Genomic DNA, 26231 nt, shown 5'->3' with positions numbered 1-26231 from the left:
TGGAGCTGGTCCGTGTAAAGAAGTGTTATCGACACACTGTGACTTTACTTCTTTATTACATTCATACTGTGGCATTACAGAGAGCACTAGCTGTACGTGGTCTGTCACGGAAACTAGAGAGCGATATGTGGGTGGGGAGGTTGTAATTATACTTGTGATATGGGGAGTGGTTAGTAGTGATGAGGTAACTATATTAAGGGTCACATGCATATGTCATCTACATCCTTCCCCTTGGAAACGAAAGACAAACAAAGTAGTGACAGGGCGACCACGTCTCATGCGCTGACAATCAAATGAGTAGAAATGGTTAAGCAAAATCGCCATAGCGGACAGGCGGCTTGACAACACGTCCCGACCGGGTTCGCATCTCGCCATCTCCCCTCCCTGCAGGAACAAGCACCCATCCCCCGTATGCATGCAAAGTGGAGCGATCAGAAGTAACTTGCTCATTAGTCCTAATCTTTTTGAAGAGGCCTGTTGACATAACATTCGCAACAGCTCCGGTATCTAACTTGGCAGTGAAGGTCGAGTTATTCACAGTTACATGAACTGAAGGGTCTGTTATCACTGCAGGTGCATCCAACACAGAAAAAATGCTGGTCTCCCCCTGAGAGGACCCTGATTCAGATACAGGGAAATCGTCGAGATGGTACTGGGAACCGAGCTCGCTATCAGTTTGCTCCAAGTTGTTTAACACACGCCTTGGAGCAGCAGGTGGCTTCCCACGGGAACGGCAGGCAGCAGAAAAATGGTTGAGTTTCTTGCAGTAATTGCACGTTTTGCCCAAAGCAGGGCATACATTGTACTGATGAGTGGCAAAGTTACAATTGGGGCACCTTTGCTGGGAACGTCCCCCGGGAGCAGTGCCGGACCTCGGGGGTCATGGCGGGGTAGGGTTCTGTCGAGGACGGGTAACGCTGGCAAAGTTAATGTCCTGATCAGCCGGTGACACTGCCGTAGTGACGGCTTCGGCTAAACGGCAGGCATGCATAGCCTCGTTGAAAGACAGGTCGGGCTTGCGCAAAAGTTCAGTCCTTAGCTTTTCATCGCGGAGACCGTAAACCAGAAGGTCCCTGGTCAGCTCCTCGGGGGTCAGCGTCTCAAGGCGGCACCGTCTGGCCAGGTGTCGCAGCGCAGCAACATAGTTCTCAGCAGATTCACCAGGGCGCAGGAACAGTTTGAAACGTTCTAAAATGCAATTAATTGGAATGTCGCAAATCGCGGTAAACTTAGCCAATAAACATATCGGGTCCCGAACAGATTCACCCACATCGTAGACGAAGAAGTCTGACCGAGCCAGGGCATCGGGACCAGCCAGGTTAAGGAGTAGAGAAGCTTGGACGGCTGGAGTAGCGGCAGGATGAGCGATTGTGACATAGTGGTCGAAGTCACGTTTAAAGACATCCCATCGATGGGCAATGTCTGCATCGAAAACGAGCACATCGGGTTTGCGGCAAGAATTGGCCATAACGAGGAAACAAGGAGGGGGTAACAGAAAGCTGGGGCAAAATTAAATAAAAACCGATAAACATGAGGCGCAAGGGGTAAGAGTTTTGACACCATGTAAAGAAGTGTTATCGACACACTGTGACTTTACTTCTTCAACAAGATTGTCGTCGACCGCAAGGTCGTGCCAGTGGTCCTTGAGCCACACCGTGTCTCCTTCGCCATGAGGGACAAAGTAGAATCGACGCTGCACAGCATGGTAAAAATGGGCATCCTAAAGGCGGTCAGCGAACCCACCAAGTGGGTCTCCACCATGGTTGTTGCCGCGAAAAAGGACAAAAGCGAAATACGCATTTGCATCAACCCCAAAGACCTAAACCTTGCCATCAAACGCCCGCACTACCCCATGAGAACAGTAGAGGACGTCGCTGCACAGGTTGGTCCGGCCACAATCTTTTCTGTACTCGATGCCAAGAGCTCCTTCTGGCAGATACCGCTTGACGAGCATTCCTCCAACCTGACAACTTTCAGCGCCCCCTTTGGCAGATTTAAGTTCCTCCGAATGCCATTCGGAATCAACTCTGCCAGCGAGGTGTTCCAATGGACAGTGGAGCAACTGTTTGCCGGTCTACCGTGTGCCTTCATCGTTGATGACATCCTGGTCTACGGTAAGGATGCTGCTGAGCACGATTTCAACCTCCGCCAAGTCCTAGACCGGGCCCGGAAGATCAACTTGAAACTCAACCCCAAGAAGTGCCGATTCCGCGTCCCCGAGGTCACATATGTTGGACATGTATTCACAGCCTCGGGGCTGAAACCCGACCCACAGAAAACGACTGCCATCTCTGGGATGTCATCACCCACGGATGTGCCCAGCCTGCAACGTTTCCTGGGCATGGTAAACTACCTGGGGAAGTTCATCCCCGACCTCAGCGAGCTGAGTGCACCCCTGAGGGATTTGATAAAGAAGGACACGGCCTGGGCTTGGTTCCCTCAACACCAAAAAGCTTTCGACATCCTTAAGTCCAAGCTGATCAGTACCCCCATACTTATTTTATTATCACCTGCGACGTCTCTCAGTTCGGGCTCGGTGCCGCTTGCCTGCAGCTCCATGACGGCCTGCAACTGCCAGTCTCCTACGCGTCCCGTACCATGACCCCTGCCGAACAGCACTACGCACAGATCGAGAAGGAGCTACTGGCCGTGGTGTTCAAAAGGGAACTGCAGATGCTGGAATATCGAAGGTACACAAAATAGCTGGGGAAACTCGGGCCGAAACCCTTCTTCAGACTGATGGGGGGTGGGAAAGAAAGAAGGAAAAGGGGAGGAGGAGGAGGAGCCCGAGGGCGGGCGGATGGGAGGGTGGGAGGAGACAGCTAGAGGGTTAAGGAAGGGGAGGAGACAGCAAGGGCTAGCCAAATTGGGAGAATTCAATGTTAATGCCATAAGGACGCATGGTCCCCAGACGGAATATGAGGTGCTGTTCCTCCAATTTCCACTGTTGCTCACTCTGGCAATGGAGGAGACCCAGGACAGAGAGGTCGGATTGGGAATGGGAGGGGGAGTTGAAGTGCTGAGCCACCGGGAGGTCAGGTAGGTTATTGCGGACTGAGCGGAGGTGTTCGGCGAAACGATCGCCCAACCTACGCTTGGTCTCACCGATGTAAATCAGCTGACATCTAGAGCAGCGGATGCAGTAGATGAGGTTGGAGGAGATACAGGTGAACCTTTGTCGCACCTGGAACGACTGCTTGGGACCTTGGATGGAGTCGAGGGGGGAGGTGAAGGGACAGGTGTTGCATTTCTTGCGGTTGCAACGGAAAGTGCCCGGGGAGGGGGTGGTGCGGGAGGGAAGGGAAGAATTGACGAGGGAGTTGCGGAGGGAGCGGTCTTTGCGGAAGGCAGACATGGGGGGAGATGGGAAGATGTGGCGAGTGGTGGGGTCACGTTGGAGGTGGCGGAAATGGCGGAGGATTATGAGTTGTATTTGCCGGCTGGTGGGGTGAAAGGTGAGGACCAGAGGGACTCTGCCCTTGTTGCGTGTGCGGGGATGGGGAGAGAGAGCAGTGTTACGGGGTATGGATGAGACCCTGGTGTGAGCCTCATCTATGGTGGCAGAGGGGAATCCCCGTTCCCTGAAGAACGAGGACATTTCCGATGCCCTGGTATGAAATGTCTCATCCTGGGAACAGATGCGGCGTAGGCGGAGGAATTGGGAGTAGGGGATGGAGTCTTTACAGGGGGCAGGGTGGGAAGACGTGTAGTCCAGATAGCCATGTGAGTCAGTGGGTTTGTAATGTATGTCGGTCAGGAGTCTGTCCCCTGACCCTGACTGGCCGTGGTGTTTGCCTGCTCCAAATTCGAGGACTATATACTCTGCAACACATTCACCATTGAAACAGATCACCAGCCACTTGTCACCATCCTCAACAAGTCGATCCATGTTGTCTCATCCCGCCTGCAGCGCATGATGCTGCAGCTCCAGCGTTTCACTTTCAAAGTCGTTTTCCGGAAAGGCAGACATGTTCGTGGCCGACACGCTATCCCACTTCTGACACCATGTAAAGATGTGTTATCGACACACTGTGACTTTACTTCTTTATTACATTCATACTGTGGCATTACAGAGAGCACTAGCTGTACGTGGTCTGTCACGGAAACTAGAGAGCGATATGTGGGTGGGGAGGTTGTAATTATACTTGTGATATGGGGAGTGGTTAGTAGTGGTGAGGTAACTATATTAAGGGTCACATGCATATGTCATCTACAGTCCTCACCCTCAACAACTTCTCCTTTGACTCCTCCCACTTCCTCCAAGTCCAAGTCGTAACTATGGGCACTCGCGTGGGCCCCAGCTATGCCTGCCTCTTTGTAGGGTGCGTTGAACAATCCCTGTTCCTATTAAATCTTTTCCCCTTCACCTTGAACATATGTCCTCTGATCCTCGATTACTCTACTATGGGCAAGAGTAGACACTGTATAGATGCTGAGAATGCCGGAAGAGTTTTGCACTGTCCTTTGTTTTGTATATGTGTAAGAAGGAACTGCAGATGCTGGTTTAAATCGAAGATAGACCCGAAAAGCTGAAGTAACTCAGTGGGACAGGCAGCATCTCTGGCGAGAAGGAATGGGGATGACATTTCGGGTCGAGACCCTTCTTCATCCCGCTGAGTTACTCCAGCTTTTTGTGTCTTATCTCGGTTTAAACCAGCATCTGCAGTTCCTTCTTACATACTATCCATGTACCCGTCTTAAACGTGGAGATAGTCCCAGCCTCAACTACCTCATACACCCAAGTGAAAAAGTTACCGCTCAGATTTATATAACATCTTTTCCCCTTCATCTTGAACTTATGTCCTCTGGTCTTATCTACAGGAAAAAACACAAAACGTGGGATAAAGTGATGATCTTTATTGAAAATATTTAATCTCATCCCAACTGTTAGGTGGAACAATATAACCACAAATTTGCAACAATCAGCATGTCCGAGTTAGTACATCAAGAATATTCTTATGAACTTTGAACGGATATTTTTAAGGCAGAGATAGATAGATTCTTGATTAGTACGGGTGTCAAGGGTTAGGTGGTGAAGGCAGGAGAATGGGGTTAGGAGGGAAGGATAGATCAGCCATGGTTGAATGGCGGAGAGGACTTGATGGGCCAAATGGCCCAATTCTGCTCCTATCACTTATGATCTGTGCTCTCTCCCTTTTGTTACCAATGCCTTGTGCTCTTCCAGCTTACCATTCCTGAACAGTTTTTTTGCTCACAAGCTCTCCATGTGGACCTTCCGCACCTTTTGGTAGAAGGGCCAAGTAGACCGGGGTCACGGCACCTTCTTCTGCCGTGCCCGGTGCATTAGGACCAGCCATGTCGGTTTTCACCCAACCGGGACAACAGGCATTCAGCAGGATCTTGTCCGCCGCTCTCTCCTTACTCAGTTTTCGGGCCTGGATCATGGAGAGGACTGTGACGCCGATCTTTGAGACCCCGTAGGCCGTGGAAGGCCACCCTTGTTGGAGGTGAACCCCATTCTTGGCATCATCGACAAACTTCCTCATCAGCTCCACCAGCTCGTCCTCAGTGAGTGTAGGACTGCGGAATTTCTTTTGGAGTTCCGGGCTGCATTTGAGTAGTGCTACCTTGCTCAAGGTGCTGGACACATTCACCACTCTCCCTGCAAAAGTAAAAACAAATCAAAACGTTAGGATCAAGAATCGCACACAGAAGTGCATGGGTCATACAAACAAGGAACTGCTGATGAAAGAATGAATGAACGATACTTCATTGCCACATGTGACATGTCACCGTGATATTCTTTGTTTTGCGTACTCAAGGTATGCAAAGAGTCGCCACATAAAGGGCACCGATATAGTTACAATGTATCCCAGGCCAGGTCACCCTTTGTCAAGTTTCAACATATCTTCTTCCAAGCAATGTTAGCTCAGCACATGATAGTCTCGGTACATTGTTCAACAACTATACAGCTGCGTCACATTGCACTGCTTGAGAGAAGGCAAGAGCAAAATCCAAAACTTAACGATCCTGTTAGTTTAAAATCAGTTGTAAATCACTAGCCCTCTCTACCCCTTGACTCTGAAGAAGGGTCTCGACCTGAAACATGATACGCGACGTGTGGTCTCACCAACCTAATGTGCCAAACACCTTCGTCCCTCCTCGTTTACCCGTGTTGCTACAATCAGAGATCGATACACCTGCCCTCTTACATATTAATACTATAACATTCCCCAGTGCTCTGCCAATTCCCGTGTATATCTGTTCAATCTCCCAAAATGTAGCACTTCGCATTTGTTACATTCCATCGGCCGCTCCTTTGGCCCACTTTCCAACTTGAACTAGATCCGATTGTTATCTTACATAGCCTTTCTTCACTGTCCACTTTACCGCCAATGTTGGTGTCATCGACAAGCCTACGACCCAACAAAATTAATCATCTAGAAGGGAGGCAGAAGTTTGGAGGAAAATGCATGAAATGGCCAAGGAAACGAAAGAATCCTGAAAGGTTCCTACGGTCAGGGAGCTCAAAGTAAACCGAGTGTCTTACAGGTTTAATTAGGGGTTATAGGGAGGTTTCACGGCAGTCGGGTCACGACCCATACTGTTGCTACGCTACTCCAAATGGATTACACGCGATGAACTGCAGGTAGGCACTTACCATTGTTTCCAGCGTAGCGGGCCCGTTAAAACCTGCTGAAATTGTCAATTTTTGCGCTGTCAATAATTATGGAAATCGGGATAAGCGTGAGAGACCTGTCTGAAGTCTGAAGAAGGGTTTTGGCCCGAAACGTTGCCTATTTCCTTCGCTCCATAGATGCTGCTGCACCCGCTGAGTTTCCCCAGCAATTTTGTGTACCTAAGCGTGAGAGACATTTAGCCTACTTCAGAATTCCGAAAGTGAGGAGAAATGACGGTAGATAGAAGCGGGAACTGAAGGGGCAACAACAGCCAGAGTGCTTGGCGAACATTGGCCGTTTGCTCACTGCATTTCATCAACAGTAAGGCATTATTTGTGTTTTTTTCTTGATTCCTTTGGCATCTAAAACGTTTCAGAAGTGATAAATCTGGCTGTAATTTAAAAAAAAAAATGAAAACGCATCTGAAGAAAAATTTACAGCCAGATCTATCATTTCTGAGAATTTTTAGATACCGAAGGAATCAAGAAAAAGCACAAATAATGCCTTACTTGATGAAATGCAGTGAGCAAACGCGATGATTCCTAATTAAAAATCAGTGCCGCGCTCTCCACTCACCGTGAGGTTTGATGACGGTGAGGAGTTCCGTGCACATATCCCTGGTCGCAAAGAAGTTGGTCGCCATGGTCAATTGAACTTGGGTGGCGAACGGGGTGGTGTCGGCATCTTTAAAGGCGATGCCGGCGTTGTTGACGAGAACATCGATGCCTCCGTATTTCTGCAGCATGAACGCCCGCAGTTTCTGGATACTATCAAGGTCGTCGATGTCGAGCTGGTGGAAGAGCGGCTTCAGCTGCTCCTCTTGCAGCTTCTGCAGCGCCTGTTGCCCGCGGCCCGTTTCCCGGGCGGTGAGGAACACGTCGCCGACGAAATGCCGGCACAGAGCCCGCACCACCTCCAGGCCGATGCCCTTGTTGGAGCCGCTCACCACCGCCACTCGCTTCGCCATGTGTAAGAAGGATCTGCAGATGCTGGTTTAAACCGAAGATAGACACAAAGTGCTGGAGTAACTCAACGGGACAGGCTCGCTATAGGATCTATGGGCAGTATCTCTGGAGAGAAGGAATGTCTCTGCTGCCAAAGATCCTATAGCGGATTTTTTGTATGGGATATTTGGTCTCTGTCCGCTTCCGGGTACCTGCCGCCCTGCGCTAATTGGCTGCAAACAACAGCCTTGGAACCAAAGATACTAGAGGAGCCAAAAAGCTGGAGTAACTCAGTGGGACAGGCAGCATCTCTGGAGAAAAGGAATGGGTGACATTTCGGGTCGAGACCCTTCTTCATCCCGCTGAGTTACTCCAGCTCTTGTTTTGGATATGTCTTGTACGTCATTTTTATTTTGAATAAGGTTTATTAAATCAGTTTTCTTTGATAATTTCCTGTAATATAAATTTTGCTAGATTATCTTTATTCCCACTAAAGGGAACCACAAACCAAATCAGATTTCCCCGATTAAACTAGGATTTCTAAATGGGTGTGTGTGTGTTGTCTATGTCACTTGTTTGGTTTTGAAACCACTTTGATTTTTGTGGCCTTATCCCAACCACAATCTAGAACCAAGTATTTCGAAATACCAGAGTTAATGAGGCGTGTCCAATGAAGGCTGGGCTCACAGAAAAATCCCAGGTTAGAAGCACAAATATTATTTTTTTTGCCTACTTTTTAATTTCCAAGATTAAAGTCTATTAATAATATTTTAAAAATACCGTTTCTACAAACAAAAACTATGCAAAATGCTTAATAAGTTCTTTGTGGCTATGCATTCAATATTGCTAGTCAAGTCAACTTTATTTGTCACATACACATACAAGATGTACAGTGAAAGGAAAGTGGCAACGCCTGCGGGATTGTGCAAAACAACAGAACAGAACCAGTATTTACATTAAAAAAATACACAACCGTAATTACTTCCTGGTGAGATCACAGTTTATAGTCCTGATGGCCTGTGAAAAGAAATGCCATCTCATCCTCTCTGTTTTCGCAGCGTGATGGCGGAGACGCTTGCCTGACTGTAGCAGCTGGGAACAGTCCGTTGCTGGGGTGGTAGGGGTAAAAAAAAAAAAAGTTTTTTGAACAAAATACATTTATTGTCATTGCACAATAACTGTACAACGAAATTCCATTGCATCTCCTTCGGTGTGTACATAGAAGACACAGGATAAAAGATTAAAAAAGAACAAAACACAACAGCCATTGACTCACATATACACAAGATCAGTAAAGAAAATAATAAATAGGTATTAAAAATATTTTAAAAGAATATTGCGCATTATCCTTCACCCCAAATTATATTGTGCTTCCCCCAGTGTTCTCTGTTAGAGTTAAGTTCTTTTATCGCACATGGGTAGAAACTATTTTTTAGTCTAGCCTTTTTAGTCTGGCTTTCTTCCCAACCAATTAGTCTAGCGAGCCTTTCAAAATGTCTTTCATAAGGGACGGAGGTGGAACGTGTTTCTAGCTTCAGGTTCCTGGGAGTCAACATCTCCGATGACCTCTCTTGGACCCACAATACCTCAACTCTAATCAAGAAGGCTCACCAGCATCTCTTCTTCCTGAGGAGACTGAAGAAGGTCCATCTGTCTCCTCAGATCCTGGTGAACTTCTACCGCTGCACCATCGAGAGCATCCTTACCAACTGCATCACAGTATGGTATGGCAACTGCTCTGTCTCCGACCGGAAGGCATTGCAGAGGGTGGTGAAAATTGCCCAACGCATCACCGGTTCCTCGCTCCCCTCCATTGAGTCTGTCCAAAGCAAGCGTTGTCTGCGGAGGGCGCTCAGCATCACCAAGGACTGCTCTCACCCCAACCATGGACTGTTTACCCTCCTACCATCCGGGAGCCGCTACAGGTCTCTCCGTTGCCGAACCAGCAGGTCCAGGAACAGCTTCTTCCCGGCGGCTGTCACTCTACTCAACAACGTACCTCGGTGACTGCCAATCACCCCCCCCCCCCACACTTATTATTATTTATTCAAACCATTTGCTATGTCGCTCTTCCAGGGAGATGCTAAATGCATTTCGTTGTCTCTGTATTGTACACTGACAATGACAATTAAAATTGAATCTGAATCTGAATAATGTCTTTCATTATCTTGCTGGTTCTGGATCTGCACCTCCAGTTGTATTGGTCCTGCAGGGGGGTGAGTGTAGTTCCTATGGGTGCGTTCGGCCGAACGCACTACTCTTTGCAGCACCTTCCTGTCCTGGGCAGAGCTGTTTCCAAACCAGATCGAGATGTTGCGGGTCAGGATACTTTCTACAGCACCAGAGTAGAAGGAATGAAGGATTCTCAGAGTGACTCTGAATTTCCTCAGCTGCCTGAGTTGGTAAAGGCTCTGCTTGTATTTAGGTATACGCAATGCCCCAAAGGCGGAACTGGCATCTTCCTCGGCCGAGCTGGTGTACGGCGCCCTGCTTGCGGTCCCAGGGGACTTCATCTCGGTGGCGTGTGGACATCAAGAACCACCCACGACCATGCTGACGCGCCTCTGTGAGAAGGTGGGCACACTTTCTTCAGTCCCAACGTCCCGACAAGGTCTCACAACCACGTACGTCCCACCCGGCCTCCAGGACTGACAGTATGTCTTGCTTTGCCTAGATTCCCACCGTACAAAACTGCAAAAGTATTACGAGGGACCCTTCAGAGTACTGCAAAATGACGCCATGTCTTACATCATCGACATGGGCGGCAGACACGAGAATGTCTCCGTGGACCGTCTTAAGCCAGCGCACTTAGACATTGACCAACCAGTGCAAGGGGCACATCCCCGCCGCAGGGGGCATCCACTGTCATGACCAAACCCGCCCTCAACTCAAGCAGCTGCAACCCCAAACACAGGAGACACGTACACAAGATCAGGCCACCTCACTCGACAGCCTAACCTGCCTCCAATAGTCCGGTTCTGGGGGTGGGGGGGGGTCATGTGGCGGGACGAGCCACTTTGGTCTCTAACCGTTGAGTTCGAGCACTCATGTGGACCTGGCATGATCTGGGCCGACCAATCAACGCCGACCTGGGTGGTCGGGTGCAGGATGTTGGAGCTAGTCTTCACTTCACAGTCAACACGTTAACACACACACACACCTTGCCATTTTGTACTAATTGTTGAGCTGTATCGTTTAAATATTAAACTGAGTGTTTGTACAACACCTCTTCACGCATATATTAACATTGTGCTTTGCAAACAGTCTGTATATTTAATCCCAAATTAAAGTTAACTCAGGACTCGTCTCATGAAGAAAGATTAGGCATTACAGGCCTGTACTCACAAGGCAAGGCAAGGCAAGGCAAGGCAAGGCAAGGCAAGATTATTTGTATAGCACCTTTCAACAACAAGGTAATTCAAAGTGCTTTACATAAAACATTAAAAGCATTGGAATGAAACACATATAAAATAACATTTAGATGTAAAACGATTATTAGATTATTCAAATAAAATAATTACAAAATTAAAAGCAATCAAATAAAATATTAAAAATAGAATAAAACCAGGAATAGAAGTTACAGTGCAGTATAGGTAATTAATAAATTGTATTGTTTACTGAAAGGCAGTGGCAAACAGAAAAGTCTTCAGTCTAGATTTAAAAGAGCTGAGAGTTGCAGCAGACCTGCAGTTTTCTGGGAGTTTGTTCCAGATATGTGGTGCATAAAAACTAAATGCTGCCTCTCCATGTTTAGTTCTGACTAGAGCCTAGTGTTAGAAATTTTCCAACAAAGACTATTACAAAAACAGAGGTAGAAACTGAACAAACGTTATTGTGTGAGAGAGAGAGAGTCACACAGAGCCCAAGTGTCTGTGGGAGTCCTCTCTGAGCTAATGCTGAAAACCATCTCTTTTATACATTGATTTAGACAAAAAAGCATCCAGACAAATGGTAAACAACAAGGACACTCAGAATTCAAAGGAAATAACATTTAGCTGTGGAAAGTTACACAGGAGCAAGATTAGGCGTTCTGCAAGTTCTGTGATAGACTCTTAATCTCTTGACCGAGACCTGTCAATTACTTGTGCCCTAGGCAGTTTTGGTAAACAATCTTGTGCAGACACAGATAGAATACGCAAGGAAATAGTTATATAAATTTTTCCATCATTTTCCTCCTCTTTATACAAATTTACTGAATTATAATCTAAAACAAATTTATGTCCTTCGAGTTGAAGTCCCCAAGTTTCTTCACAGAACCACATGTTCTCTAGACTTTCTGTAGTTCGATCATTCGTGAGGGTTCAATCAGTCAGGAATGTTTCTCTCAAGTCAATTTCATAGCATTGTCTCTCTTCTGCTTTGGTTGGTATTAGTTCGTATAACATAGTCATTTTCTTAGTGAGGGCCGTTTCAATCAGTCGCTGGGCGAGTCCTCTCACACAGGGGATGATGCAGCAGCCCAGGCAGACCAGTACCCCTGCAATGACTATGAAAGCGGTTAGTGCAGAAATAACAACATTTTTCCATTTCCCGAACCATGAGTCCAGGAACCCTGTCCAGGAGGTGACTACTCCTGGAATTCTCAGCCAATTCCTCTGCCAGTGAAGTGAGTCCAGCCAGGGCCCTGGAGACCGACCCATCAGGTGCGGTATTATTTGGAATAAAGGTAGCATGTCCAAGGCCATTCTATTCTGCCAGGCCATTAGACTGGTCCGATCTAGTTGTTCGACTAACCCTTTCACAGCATCTCTTGTATAATTGATAAATCGCTGTTGATTATAATATAAGTAATTTATCCAATCTACATTTTTATTAATGGTGGACCACCAGAAGATGACAGACCCAAATCTTGCAGCTATCTGATTGCGTGCCTTGAATTCATCTGGAACCCCTCTGGGCACTCCAATTTCATCTATGTAAATGTGTGCATCAAAAGAACCTTTAGCAAGTTCCCTTTTCACTCTATTCCCTGTCTCGGATTTCTCCTTCACATCTTTCAGTGTTACGAGAGTAAACGGCATCATCAGCTGTATCAATGCACAGGTACCTTTCCAGTTCTTAGGTAGCTTTGCCCTCAATATTCTCCCTCCACAGTACCACCAAACATCTGCCCTCCCGACCTCATGTTCAACCAGAGCAGTTGTGTCCAACCCTGGCAAGGGACCAGATGATAGTACAGGGGCAGGAACGGAGACATTTACTATAATTTCGCATAACTCCAGTGTTCCCAGCTCCTTACCTCCAAGATCCCATCTAGTGAAACAATTAAAATTTCCGCCGGTTGGTACAGTGAATGGAGGTGGGATCATGTCCTTAACTATGGGGGGGAATAGAAAATGCAAATCTGTGCAATTCTTATTCTGTGGCTTGCGTTTACTAAGGTACAATGATAACATGCACTTGACTCCGCCTGGTGAGTTCGTAAAATTTAACGGGAAGGGTGTTGGAATAAGTTGTGGTTTTGCGGATGCACAAGCATAACAATCCGTCCTGTCTAAGGACTTAGCTGTGTAACGCATCCATTCCAGCCATGCATTATCATCTGTATATCCAGTCTCAATTTCCAGACTCTTCCGGAGGTCTGCTACTGGGATGACCTTAATTACTTGTTCTCCAGTCTTTGGTGGTGGCCGAGTTTCCTTATTTACCTGGGGCCTTATTGTAACTTCAGTGTCTGCTGGTTCGACTACTCTCACTTCCAACTGGCTACAGGGATCCTTCCAACTGACTTCGACACACACGTAATACCACCCTTCATCTTTCTTCTGGATGTTTCTCATGGTTATATACATTTTCCAAGTAGGCTGTGTATTTCCCCATCTACCCCGGTTACTCCAGCCAGGGTTCGTATGGGTGTAGGACTTTCGTTTTAACGACCATAGCCTGAGGACTCAGAGTGTTGGAAAACATAATGCCATTTTGAGCAGGGTGCTAGACAGACATACACCCCATCCGTTACGTATGCTTTGTCCTCGCAACTGTCAGTTTTATACTGACATGGGTCGATTTCAAAAGTGCTAGTACTTCCTCGGGTCAGGTATATTGTATACTTTGCATATACTGTGGTGATTAATGCAATTCCACTCAGAATAATCAGCCCCCACTTCATGGTTTCGGAGGTGTAGGTTTCCGATCGTTACTGGACCTATACAGGCCGTCAGCCGTCGTGGATCCCCCTTTCTCCTACTCTGAAGTTGGGATTTTTACTCTTTTGCAGTGTGTGATATGTACCCACGTTGGCCTTTCGGTAATTCTTACCGCAGTGGGAGTAGTAAGTAGTACTTGATACGGACCTTTCCACCGAGGGCTTGACCACCTTTTTCTTTTGATAATTTTTACGAACACCCAGTCTCCTGGCTTTAATTCCTCCACGAGATCCCCTTCCGCTTGGTCAAGACCTGTTAAACCTTTCAACACACGAGATTTGTTTATTAACATTTTCTTCATGTACTGTGCTAGGGTACTATCTTCACTTACTGTTTCAGAAAACTTTTGTAGAACAGGGTATTGGAATGGTTTACCATACAATATTTCGTACGGGGACATTCCCCTCGTACTTGGCAGCATTCTCATATTTAATAAGACTAATGGGAGACAATCTATCCAGGAAAATCCCGTTTCCGCCATTGCCTTCCTTAATTTGCTTTTAATAGTTCCATTAGTCCTTTCTACTAACCCTGCAGACTGTGAGTGGTAAGAGCAGTGATGTTTTAATTGTATCTTTAGGGTCACCGTGAGCTTCTCTATTACCTCATTGACAAAATGGCTCCCATTGTCACTATATATTTTCTCTGGTATCCTGAACCTTGGTATGATGTCCCTGAGGAGAGCTTTTGCCACTGTCAATGCATCCGCATTGGCAGAGGGAAAAATTTCAACCCATCGGGAAAATACATCAATAATCACTAAACAATATTTCTTCCCTTGCGAGGGGGTTAATTCAATAAAGTCCATATTTAAATTTTGAAATGGGTACCTTGGTTGTGGGTACTTCCCTTGTTGTTTCTTCATGTTTCCTTGTGGATTGTACCTGGCACATATCTCGCACGTTTCGCAGTACTTCTTTGCATAACTCGTGAACCCATAGGTTTTGAACACCTTCTCGACTAGAAACATAGAAACATAGAAATTAGGTGCAGGAGTAGGCCATTCGGCCCTTCGAGCCTGCACCGCCATTCAATATGATCATGGCTGATCATCCAACTCAGTATCCCGTACCTGCCTTCTCTCCATACCCTCTGATCCCCTTAGCCACAAGGGCCACATCTAACTCCCTCTTAAATATAGCCAATGAACTGGCCTCGACTACCCTCTGTGGCAGGGAGTTCCAGAGATTCACCACTCTCTGTGTGAAAAAAGTTCTTCTCATCTCGGTTTGAAGGATTTCCCCCTTATCCTTAAGCTGTGACCCCTTGTCCTGGACTTCCCCAACATCGGGAGCAATCTTCCTGCATCTAGCCTGTCCAACCCCTTAAGAATTTTGTAAGTTTCTATAAGATCCCCTCTCAATCTCCTAAATTCTAGAGAGTATAAACCAAGTCTATCCAGTCTTTCTTCATAAGACAGTCCTGACATCCCAGGAATCAGTCTGGTGAACCTTCTCTGCACTCTCTCTATGGCAATAATGTCCTTCCTCAGATTTGGAGACCAAAACTGTATGCAATACTCCAGGTGTGGTCTCACCAAGTTGCTAGTTGCACCATTCCTCCTGTTGAGACATGGGTTACCCCATGGCTCATAACACAGGCAAATCTCCACAGTCCATCCTCCTGTTTTTCCGCTTCATCCATTTTCCATTAGGGTTTGCCTCAAAGTTCTTGCTAACAGTACTCTGACGTTTGGCACATGATCAGATGCTAGCTGTAGCAAATATGGCATCAGATGCTCAGCAAATTGTTCTATTGGGATATAATCATCTTCTATCACTGCCTGGCAGACAAAGACAAAGGCTTGATGACCTGATCACTTCACACTGTGGCAAAACCTATCAACAAGTTCACTGATCAAGTCCACTGCTAAAGTAGGAGTTGAAGCTGCATAACATTTTCTGATCATCTCACTCACCAGTCTGTAGGCAATCCATCGGACTGAAGATGCGTTATCCGCACAGAGGCTGAGAGATAAGGGGCGCAGATAGTTATACACATCTTTGGGGTTGTACAGTTCCAGCAGCAAAATAAGTTGTTCGGAAAGGTCAGCTCTGAAGCGCCAATTCCTGCTGTTATCTGTTACCATTGTAGAAAAGGGTGGTGCAATGTGTGATTGGTCGATATGCACTGTATCATTAACACAGTCTTCCTCAACGGTGGCTGAAATGTCAGCAGTTAAAGACACATTGCCTTGCTCAACCCTTCTAGGATCAGCTGCAGCAGATTCCGTTTGCAACTGTGATTAAACAGTGACTCTACAGATTTTTTTCCCTCAAAGTCAAGATCCAAAGCTTGCAGTGCAGCAGTTAAAATATCCACTTGTGCTTTGACATCTGGGTCATCTATGTGTGGTGGGTATTATACCAATCCACAATCCCATCATAATATCTCGGCCTAGCAAATTTACTGGACAAGTCACTGAGACCAGTACCTGTACCTGTTCCTCGCAACACACATTAGATATAGGTTCTTGGAACTTAAGTGGTTTAGTGAAGAACTCCACGTTAGCATGCCCGGTGGCAGACTTTACAGTTATTGAATATTTGGAGTATAGTTTTGACAGGGGCTCTTCGTCTTTTATTAGACGCTATCGCATAAGAATGTCATCCTTTCCCCAATCACTATTAAACTTATCGTAGGCTTTAGGTAGTCTTGTAAGACATAGAAGATTTCTTCTAGATCCAATATTTGCAGAGGCTCTTTGTCGGCTGGGGGAGTGGGAGTATCTCTGGTTGATTTGTCCCTCCCTTCAGCCTCGGTCAGTCAGGATCGGTCATAGCTTCGGGACCTTGAACCCTCCTCGCCTTCTCTTAGTGTAATATGCTTAGCCTGGGGACAATCTCGAACCCAATGGTCGAGTTTTCCGCAGATAAAACATCCCTCCCCCCTTGGGGACCTACTCCCTCTACCTCTGCCTCTATCTCTTCCTCTGCCTCTCTGGCCTCCCCGCCTCTGATCTCCTTGTTTTACCCGGTAGAATACAGGGACGGTATTTTCGCTTATTTCCTCAACATCGGCCAGATAAGCGTTCTTTACAATCTTTTTCTGTTTGGTGTTTTCCTCCGCATGTACTGCCCAATCTTTTACATCCCACCATGTGCTTTTTTATATATAAACTAATCTCGGGTTTTAATCCGTTTAACTGTTCGATTTTAAACTGTTGGGCAAACGGTCCATCATCCACCCACGGGATCGGTACTTCTTGTCCACTATTTGCCTCAAAGACAACCCTAAGTCTGGAGAAATAGTGTAGCACAAGCTCGTCTTTATTTTGTGTACATTCCCTAATTTTATTGTAATCGACTCCTCTCTGGAAGTGTGCTCTTATTCGATTTTCAATAGCTATTCGTCTGTTATGATAATCATTCTGACCTGGTGCCCACTGAAGGGGTACTCCATTTACAATAGCATTCCAGTCTCCTTCAATTAAACACCAATCACACCCGATAAGACTTCGCAATGCTTGTTCATATTCTACCGTATTTAAACAATAACTTACAACCACGTTTCCAAAGTCCCTCTGCCACTTTGCGAAATTATCTCTAGGATGTGGAATGCCCTCCAGTGCCTTTTTAATATTCCATGGCCTGTACACGTACATTGGCCCCACTGTGCCGGCATCTGGATTAGGCATTGCAATCATAGGATACATTTCGGCCCCGCTTGGTCTTATTGACCATGGAGATTTAGGCTCAAATATAGGACCTGCATGAAGATTATAAACGGTACCTGAGCGAGTGGTTTTCGGACTTTGCAAACCTGGGTGCAGCTGGCCGCTTTCCTTAATGGTTGGTTTTTGTTCCAGTATGGGGGTTGGAGCCCTTGTTGAGTCCGATCCGACGGTTTCTTCCACCGGTGGCAAGGCCACCCCCTTTTTCTCCGGTGTGTACGGGGGGGGGGGGGGGCACTTGCCATACCCGATGATCGGTGGGAGACCTCGTTGTCCCCCTTCTGGAGGAAAGCGTTTGTCGATGGTTCGCTTTTAGTAAGTTGTTCTTTCTCTTTTTCCTTTCCGTCTCTGCGCGATCTGGCTTCCTGAAGCCACAGACGTGCTTCATGGTAGCCCAACTTGTCTTTATCCTTCCTTCTTTTTGTTGCATCTTTGGCAATAGCAGACATTAATTTACAACAATCATCAACAAGTAACTTACCACTAAAATCATACCTTTCTTTCCACTTGTTTAAGTACCTACAATTACGCTTACTTTGTATAAATATACATTTCTCATCACTTTCATAACCTTTTGAGTTTGTCGAGCCCATTCTGATTTCCTCCTCGAGAATTACGACTATACTTTTTCCCCGTCAAGTCCAACTTGACTGAAGTCCCAAATTTCTTACCTTGGACGACCCCGTTTGTCGCCCGAGTAGTCCAACCACTCTTTTCAATTGTCCCCGACAATTCTTTGGTAACCCCGTTACCCGAGTAGTCCAACTACTCTTCTCCTGTCAAGTCCAACTTGACCTCTGAAGTCCCAGACTTCCTTGGCGACCCAGTCGCCGGAGTGGTCCAAATACTCTCTTCAATTATCCCCGACAATTCTGTATGCCGTCCCGGGTCTCTGAGGAAGGTAACAAAATACAACTCGGCAAAGTCAAAATTACTTAGCTGGGGCCCCACTATCTACGGAATGTTCAGTCCTACCTCCGGCGTGTCAGTTGAGCCCCGTCACTCTGCCCCGGTGTCCGTAAAGAACCTTAAAATGAGCGTTTTTGGTTCCCCCTGAAAACCGGCAACAGAGGTATTGGGGCCCCACGTTGGGCGCCAATTATGTTTGAAATTTTCCAACAAAGACTATTACAAAAACAGAGGTAGAAACTGAACAAACTTTATTGTGAGAGAGAGAGTCACACAGAGCCCAAGTGTCTGTGGGAGTCCTCTCTGAGCTAATGCTGAAAACCATCTCTTTTATACATTGATTTAGACAAAAAAGCATCCAGACAAATGGTAAACAACAAGGACACTCAGAATTCAAAGGAAATAACATTTAGCTGTAGAAAGTTACACAGGAGCAAGATTAGTCGTTCTGCAAGTTCTGTGATAGACTCTTAATCTCTTGACCGAGAACTGTCAATTACTTGTGCCCTAGGCAGTTTTGGTAAACAATCTTGTGCAGACACAGATAGAATACGCAAGGAAATAGTTACATAAATGTTTCCATCACCTTGAAGTTACGTATGTATGTATTATGTCGACAGATGGCACAATGGGCTAAGTGTTCGGCTGGCGACCGGAAGGTAGCCGGTTCGAATCCCGCTTGGAGTGCATACTGTCGCTGTGTCCTTGGGCAAGACACTTCACCCACCTTTGCCTGTGTGTGAATGTGTGTGAATGTGTGTGAGTGATTGGTGGTGGTCGGAGGGGCCGTAGGCGCAGATTGGCAGCCACATATAACCATATAACCATATAACAATTACAGCACGGAAACAGGCCATCTCGACCCCTCTAGTCCGTGCCGAACACATAATCTCCCCTAGTCCCATATACCTGCGCTCAGACCATAACCCTCCATTCCTTTCCCATCCATATAACTATCCACGCTTCCGTCAGTCTGCCCCAGGGCAGCTGTGGCTACAGAAGTAGCTTACCACCACCGAGTGTGACTGAGGAGTGAATGAATAATGCGATGTAAAGCGCCTTGAGTATTAGAAAGGCGCTATATAAATCCCATCCATTATTATTATTATTATGTATGTTTATGTATGTATTGTTAGGTCTGATTACCGTTGTATGTATCAAATTAGTACCTGTACTGTTGTGAAGTGCTTTGGTCAACGTGAGTTGTTTTTAAACGTGTTATACAAATAAATGTATTTTTATTATTATTATTACTACGAGAGATGATCTTATTGAAATATAAGATTGGAGGTATGACAGATGATGTGTTTCATGGTTGGGAATTCTGAAATGGGGATATAAATCCTGGATAAAGGGATGAACAACTTGAGATTAAGACGGGGAGGAAGTTGCAAAAGGAAAAACAGGTTGGCGAATCAGTTGGAGGTCTTTGATAATGTGACAGGTAGAAAGGGGAACAAGGGGATGGGATGGATTTGGATTTTCAGAAGGCTTTTGATAAAGTGGGGCAAGATCCTGACTTTGGGTGGTCTCCGTGTGGAGTTTGTACGCTATCCCCATAACCACATGGGTTTTCTCCGGTTGCTCCAGTTTCTTCCCACAATCCAAAGACATGCAGGTTTGTGGGTTAAGTGTCCCTAATGTGCAGGATAGGAATAGTATACGTGTGATAGTCGGTTGATGCAGACTCATTGGTCCAAAGGGTCTGTTTCCATGTTGTATGAGTCTAAACTAAACAAAAAAAATCCCCCACAAAAAAATCAGCATGGGATTGGCTCAAAGTGCTGGAGTAACTCAGTGGGTCTGGCAGCATCTCTGGGGAAAAGGGATGTGTGACATTTCGGGTCAGAATCCTTCTTCAGAGTGATGTCATGAGAGATTATCTTACCATCACCCATTCATTTTCTCCAGAGATGCTGCCTGACCCGCTGAGTTACTCCAGCACTTTGTGTCTATCTTCGGTATAAGCCAGCACCTACAATTCCTTCCTACAGAAGATCAGCATGGGTATTTTTAAAACAGGGATTGATAGGTTATTGATTAGTGTGATGGCAAAGTTCCGACTTTTCCAGTGAACTCTTTTCCAGTTGCCATCACTACACAGGTAGTTGTACAAACAAAGAGATGAACGTACCAGGTTTTCCTTACTCTGCATGCAAGTTCTGATGTGAAGCGCAAGCTACGACCGCTGGCCTGTGGCCTACACCAACCTGAAGCCGCGGTCTCCGGTGGGGAAGAGCCGATTCTCGACTTACCTGGACTTTTTACCTTGTCCTTTTACCATCTGGACGCCCGCAGCGACAACTGCGGAGGGTTGAGGTCCCGACCACGGGGGAAAATGGAGGAGGACGGGCCAAATTGTGTGCCTTCCACCACAGTGATGAATGCTGTGGCGGATGTTTGTGTTACATTTTTTGTGTGTTTGTGTGTTCTTTATCATTGTACCGCTGCTGGAAAATTCATTTCACTTGTACTTTATGTGCAATGTGACGAATAAAACTGTATTGTTGTATTTGTAGCTGGCTACTCGGTCCCTGGTCTGGTGGGAACTGTATGCGCTTCCACCCTGTGCCTGCCACTTCCTGTCCACTATGCCCTTATATATATACACCACCCTGTGCATCTAATGACCGTCCCCAAGTGTCCAAAATAATACTGCAAGATATATCTAGGCAAAATAATATAACATGCCAACAGTAGCTAGCCTAAACATAAATGGCTCCTACAATTGGGATGGGTGAAGCAGGCAGGTCACAAGTGTTAGGAGCAGAAATAGGCCATTCGCCCCATCAAGTCTACTCCATCATGGCTGATCTATCTCTTCCTCCTAACTCCTGCCTTCTCCCCATAACCCCTGAAGCCCGTGCTAATCAGGCCAGGGGGAACATATATTGCCTGTTTGTTGCCACGGGTTTATTTAATGTATTTCTTTTTAAAATTTATTTCACTTGTGCAGCTTACAACCCAGCGGTATGAACATTGATTTCTCCAACTTCAAGTAACCTGTGCATCCCCTCTCTCTCTGTCCCTCCCCCACCCACGTCGTTATACCAGCTTCAAACTCGTCTTGTTGAGTCTCATTGTCTGCATCTCATTTTCACTTAGCCCACAGCCTGGTTCCTTTATGGTTGTTACTTTTTTTGCATATCTTTCATTCATTTGTTCTGTTACACCGTCTATATCTCTCGTTTCCCTTTCCCCCCTGACTCTCAGTCTGAAGGAAACTACACCTATTCCTTCTCAAAAGTCTGAAGAAGGGTTTCGGCCCACAACGTTGCCTATCTCCTTCGCTCCATCCTTCGCTGCTGCACCCGCTGAGCTTCTCCAGCATTTTTGTCTATCTTCGATTTTCCAGAAACTCCTTCTCTCCAGGGATGCTGCCTCTACCCCCCTGAGTAACCCTGAGTCTGAAGAAGGGTCTCGACCCGAAACATCGCCTATTCCTTCTCTCCAAAGATGCTGCCTCACCCGCTGAGTTACTCCAGCATTTATGTCTACCTTCGATTTTTCCAGCATCTGCAGTCCTTTCTTAAACCCCGAGTTACTCCAGCATTTTATGCCTGCCTTGTGCGCAAACCAGCATCTGCAGTTCCTTCCTACACATCAGCACCATGATGAGCATAAGGCAAAGAGTCTGAAGAAGGGTCTCGACCCGAAACGTATCCCATTCCTTCTCTCCAGAGATGTTGCCTGTCCCGCTGAGTAACTCCAGTCTCTAATGCAGAGAGGGACCTGTTCACTGGCCCTTTAACAGGCTGCGCTCTCTGGTGGCAGAAGCGACATTGCACCGGAACAGGGGCTGGATGCAGATCTTTGGTTGGATGGAGGTTACGCCGTGTTATTACAGGCCGGAACCTTTGCGAAAGTTGCTGGATCAATTCCCACACAGACTTTGCTTGTTGCATTGAAGAGGCGCAGGTCAAATCCTAGCCAACACGCAGTTGTGAGCATCCCTACAGGCTTCGAATATATGTTTATATTTTTTAATATGTATTTCTAATCTTCTGATTCTCCCGTTGAAACAATAAGAAACACACACACACACACACGGTGAAATAAAACGCTCAGCCAGCGTGGACGGAGCGGCGGGCGTTCAGGAAACGGTGCATGTTGCTGCTGCTCTTTAACCAGCATGGCCAAGAGGAAAGGTCGGGCTCACAGGAGACGGCAGCGGCGAGTGAGCGGTCGGTGCAAAGACACAAGCAACGCAGGTAAAGCCCCGGGCGGACGGATCGATAGCCTTCACTCAGAGAGCTTCCCCTCCCCGAGGATCACTGGCCCTGAGATTGCTGCCCCATTGCACTAACACCAAAAGATCCTCTCCTATAGCTATAGGATCTTTGCTTCCAGCACTTCACATTTCGCTTGGGCCGCTCACACCCTAGCGGTATGATGTTGACTTCTCGGTCTTCAAGTAACCCTTGCCCTCCCTCTCTCTCTCTCTCCCTCTCTCTACATCCCCTCCCCCTTCCAAGTTCTCCCACCAGTCTGACTGTCCCCCTGATTACAATTTATCTCTGTATGTTCCTCGAGCTATTTTCCTTGAACCACACCACCTTTGATGTCTCGTTTTCACACCTCACACTTCCTTGTCTCTGTGTCTGCCTCACCCCTGCCTGTCGGTCTGAAGAAGGGTCTTGACCCGAAACGTCACCCATTCCTTCTCTCCAGAGATGCTGCCTGCCCCGCTGAGTTACTCCAGCAATTTGTGCCTACCTTCGCTGTAAACCAGCATCTGCAGTTCCTTCCTGCACATACTAGTTCCGCTGTAGTCCTGGTGAGTTCCATTGTCTGGAGAACACATTTTTACCTAGCCCACAGCCAACAATGGACTGTTTCCTTGTTCACCATTACCTTTTTGTATATCTTTCATTTATTTGTTCTTTATCTCACAAAATCAACGTCTATATCTCTCGCTTCCCTTTCCCCGAGACCCTTGGTCTGAAGAAGGGTCTCGACCCGAAACGTTGCCTATTTCCTTCGTTCCATAGATGCTGCCTCACCAGAGTTTCTCCAGCATTTTTGTCCACCTTCGATGTTCCAGCATCTGCATCTCCTTCTTAAATACTCCTTTCTCCTGCTCTGCTAAAGCTGCTCAGGATCACCACCTACTGACCAAACTCATGGCTGGCTTCCACAACCGTGCCTTTTAAGATCTAAAAATAAGGAACTGCAGATGATGGTTAATACACAAAAGGACACAAAATGCTGGAGTAACGCAGCAGGTCAGGTAGCATCTCTGGAGAACATGGACAGGTGACGTTTCGGAGCAAGACTTTTCTTTGGACTGATTGCAGGGGGGGGGGGGGGGAGAAGAAAGCTGGAAGAGAGGAGATGCAGAACAAAGCGTTGCAGGTCATATGTTTACTTGTCTATTGGACAATTGCCTATATGGATACTTTCAAGAGAGGGCTTGACAGGGCCCTTAAAGAAAGCGGAGTGAGGGGATATGGGGAGAAGGCAGGAACGGGGCACTGGTTTATACTGAATATTCCTTCCTTACCGGTCCACTCCTCGGCTCTCTGGGGCAAAGCTCGGCGACTTTTTGAGCTCTTCCCCCCCCCTCCCTTTAGGCCGCAGCCCGCCGTCCTTCATCTGGCATTCTTCTGTTGCCGTGCGGCATAACCACAATCAATGCGAAGTAGAGTCCTGACCCAAGACATCACCCATCCATGTTCTCCACAGATGCTGCCTGACTGCTGCGTCCTTTCATGTATCTGCAGTCCAGTGTTTCTACTGCTTAAAGATACTGAAGAACATCACCCAGGCCCACTTGCATCGCATTCAGCCCACATCCTAAATATTCCCTCCCTTCACCCTTGTGGCACAGTGACCATGGTGACCATCCAGAAAACGCACAGCTCATAGTCACCAGGGTCACTCCACAGCTAACCACCAAGGAGACGGGCAATGTGGGCATGGAGACACCACTGTCCCCAGGTTCCCTTCAAATCATACACCATTTCACTGTTCCCTCGTTGCTGCCGGCTCGATGGTCTGTAGTTCCCGAGGTAACATCTCTACTTGACTGCAGCAATTCAAGAGAATGATTACTATCACTTACTCTGGCAACTAGGGATGGCCAATACATGTCGTTCTTTCCGGTGTATAGTTACGAGTTGTATAGTTAAACAGCACTGAAATAGGCCCTTTGGCCCCACTTGTCCATGCCAACCATAACTCCTGATCACCACCCCACAACCAACAACGGACCATTGTGGGCTCCATCTTTCCTTGATCATCATTGCTCTTTGCCTATCTTTCATTCATTCGTTCTATGTGCCTTCGATATCCCTCGTTTCTCTTTCCCCCGAATCTTAGTCTGAAGAAGCATATCGACCCCAAATGCCACCTATTCCTTCTCTCCAGAGACGCTGCCTGACCCTGCTGAGCTGCTCCAGCTTTTTGTGCGTGTCCTCTTGCCCCATTTTCATAGTCCCACTAGTCCGAGTTTGGCCAATATTCCTCTGATCCTTTCCTACACATGTCCCTACCCAAAAGTAGTTGTAAAAAGTTTGCTCAAATCCCTTTCACTCAGGAGGGAAATTGAAATGATGTCATTGTTTTTTAGTTCATGACTTTGACATTTTCAAAGCAGCCACATTCCAGCCTGCCCGAACATTGCAATCTAATAGCTGATCTGTGCTGCCTAATCCCAGAGTGAATTACTGCCAACAAGAGATAATCTTCAATGCTTGGCATGGAATGTGCATTTGTCTTTGATGTTAACCTCAACTAGATTGTTTAACTGGGCCAGAAGATAAAATTTATAGACTAATAAATTCACAACAAATGTAATGAAATGTGTCAACTTTTTTACAGTCAACATCAGTCAAGAGTCTGTGTATGTGCAACTGAGAAAATGGTTGAAAGGAAAAGACTTCACCGACTTCCACTTGGTGCCAGCAAGCTTCCCAGGTAGGTATTTGTCACATGTACCGAGTACAAGCATCACTGCGCACAAGCACTTGGAGACATATTAGATAAGCATCTCAGATACAGTACACGTGTGTAGCAATAGATGGACACTAAAAGCTGGAGTAACTCAGCAGGGCAAGCGGCATCTCTGGAGAGAAGGGGTGGGTGACGTTTGGGTCATTCTGAAGAAGGGTCTCGTCCGGTCCACGCGCTTGGCCTCTTGGAGCGGCGCCCAGTCCAGCTAGAGTGAGCAGGGGCGGAAATCCTGGGGCGGACGGGGAGGGACAACCCCCCATGTTTTGTAATCCGGACTTTATCAGACGCTTTCTAAGGGCTGAATCGGCCCGTTCGCTGGGCCTTTCAGCGCCCCCGGCACGGCTTAAAATCAAACTGATGCGTCGAAGCGGTCGAGGCTCCCGATGTTGAAGCCGATGAAAGCCCTCGCGAACGGGCCGATTCAAGTCCCACGATTCGGGGTGGAAGAAGCTGCTGTTGCTGGAGTTCGGAGTCAGTCACCAACCAGGTCAGCTTCCGATGTTACTGTCCACAGGGCCCACGGCCAAAGCCTCACGTGTGTGCGTATGCGCGCGTGCGACCGCCAAGAAATCGTGTCTCCCTCCATGTTTTGATAGCGATTTCCGTGCTTGAGAGCGAGCGGGTGGTTAATGGCGTAGACTCGGTGGGCCGAAGAGTCTGTTTCCAAGCTGTTCTCTAAACTAAAAGAAGACTGAGCTAGGAGTAGGCTGCCAGTTACGGGAATCTGGTATCAGATATGGGATCGCCATGGCTCGTATCGTGTTGCTGACTGCGTGGAACTAGGGTCTCCGATTGGGGATGTTGGTCTTGGACGTGGATTTGCTCACCCTACCACTACACGGCTGTTCAAGTGAAGTCAAGTTTACAGTCAGATGCACAAGTGCGGTGAGGAGCAGGTACAATGAAAAATTGTTACAAGTTCACAGGTTATAGGAGTAGAATTAGGCCATTCGACCCATCAAGT

The 26231-nt window shown here is 46.9% G+C and overlaps 2 protein-coding genes across 2 annotated transcripts in view; one reads left to right on the top strand and one right to left on the bottom strand.

Annotated features, from left to right (window-relative positions):
* Positions 1-4837: 4837 nt before the first annotated feature.
* Positions 4838-7731, bottom strand: LOC116980322 (carbonyl reductase [NADPH] 1-like). Its single transcript, XM_033032432.1, has 2 exons — positions 7218-7731; positions 4838-5623 (listed from the first exon to the last, which is right to left on the bottom strand). Exons 1-2 carry the CDS (start codon positions 7606-7608, stop codon positions 5187-5189), a joined length of 828 nt encoding a protein of 275 aa, XP_032888323.1. The 5' UTR covers positions 7609-7731; the 3' UTR covers positions 4838-5186.
* A 14406-nt stretch (positions 7732-22137) lies between these two features.
* The window catches only part of setd4 (SET domain containing 4), a 34712-nt gene continuing 30618 nt past the window's right edge, over positions 22138-26231 (top strand). The window contains exons 1-2 of the mRNA XM_033032428.1: positions 22138-22524; positions 25136-25231. Of these exons, the coding sequence (XP_032888319.1) occupies positions 22446-22524; positions 25136-25231 (175 nt within the window). The 5' untranslated portion in view covers positions 22138-22445. The remainder of the gene's footprint in view (positions 22525-25135; positions 25232-26231) is intronic.

Source organism: Amblyraja radiata, chromosome 14 (assembly GCF_010909765.2).
Source record: "Amblyraja radiata isolate CabotCenter1 chromosome 14, sAmbRad1.1.pri, whole genome shotgun sequence".
NCBI classification, from domain to species: Eukaryota; Metazoa; Chordata; class Chondrichthyes; order Rajiformes; family Rajidae; genus Amblyraja; species Amblyraja radiata.
Note: the sequence above shows the minus strand (reverse complement) of the source record. Positions and strands in the feature narration are given on the sequence as shown.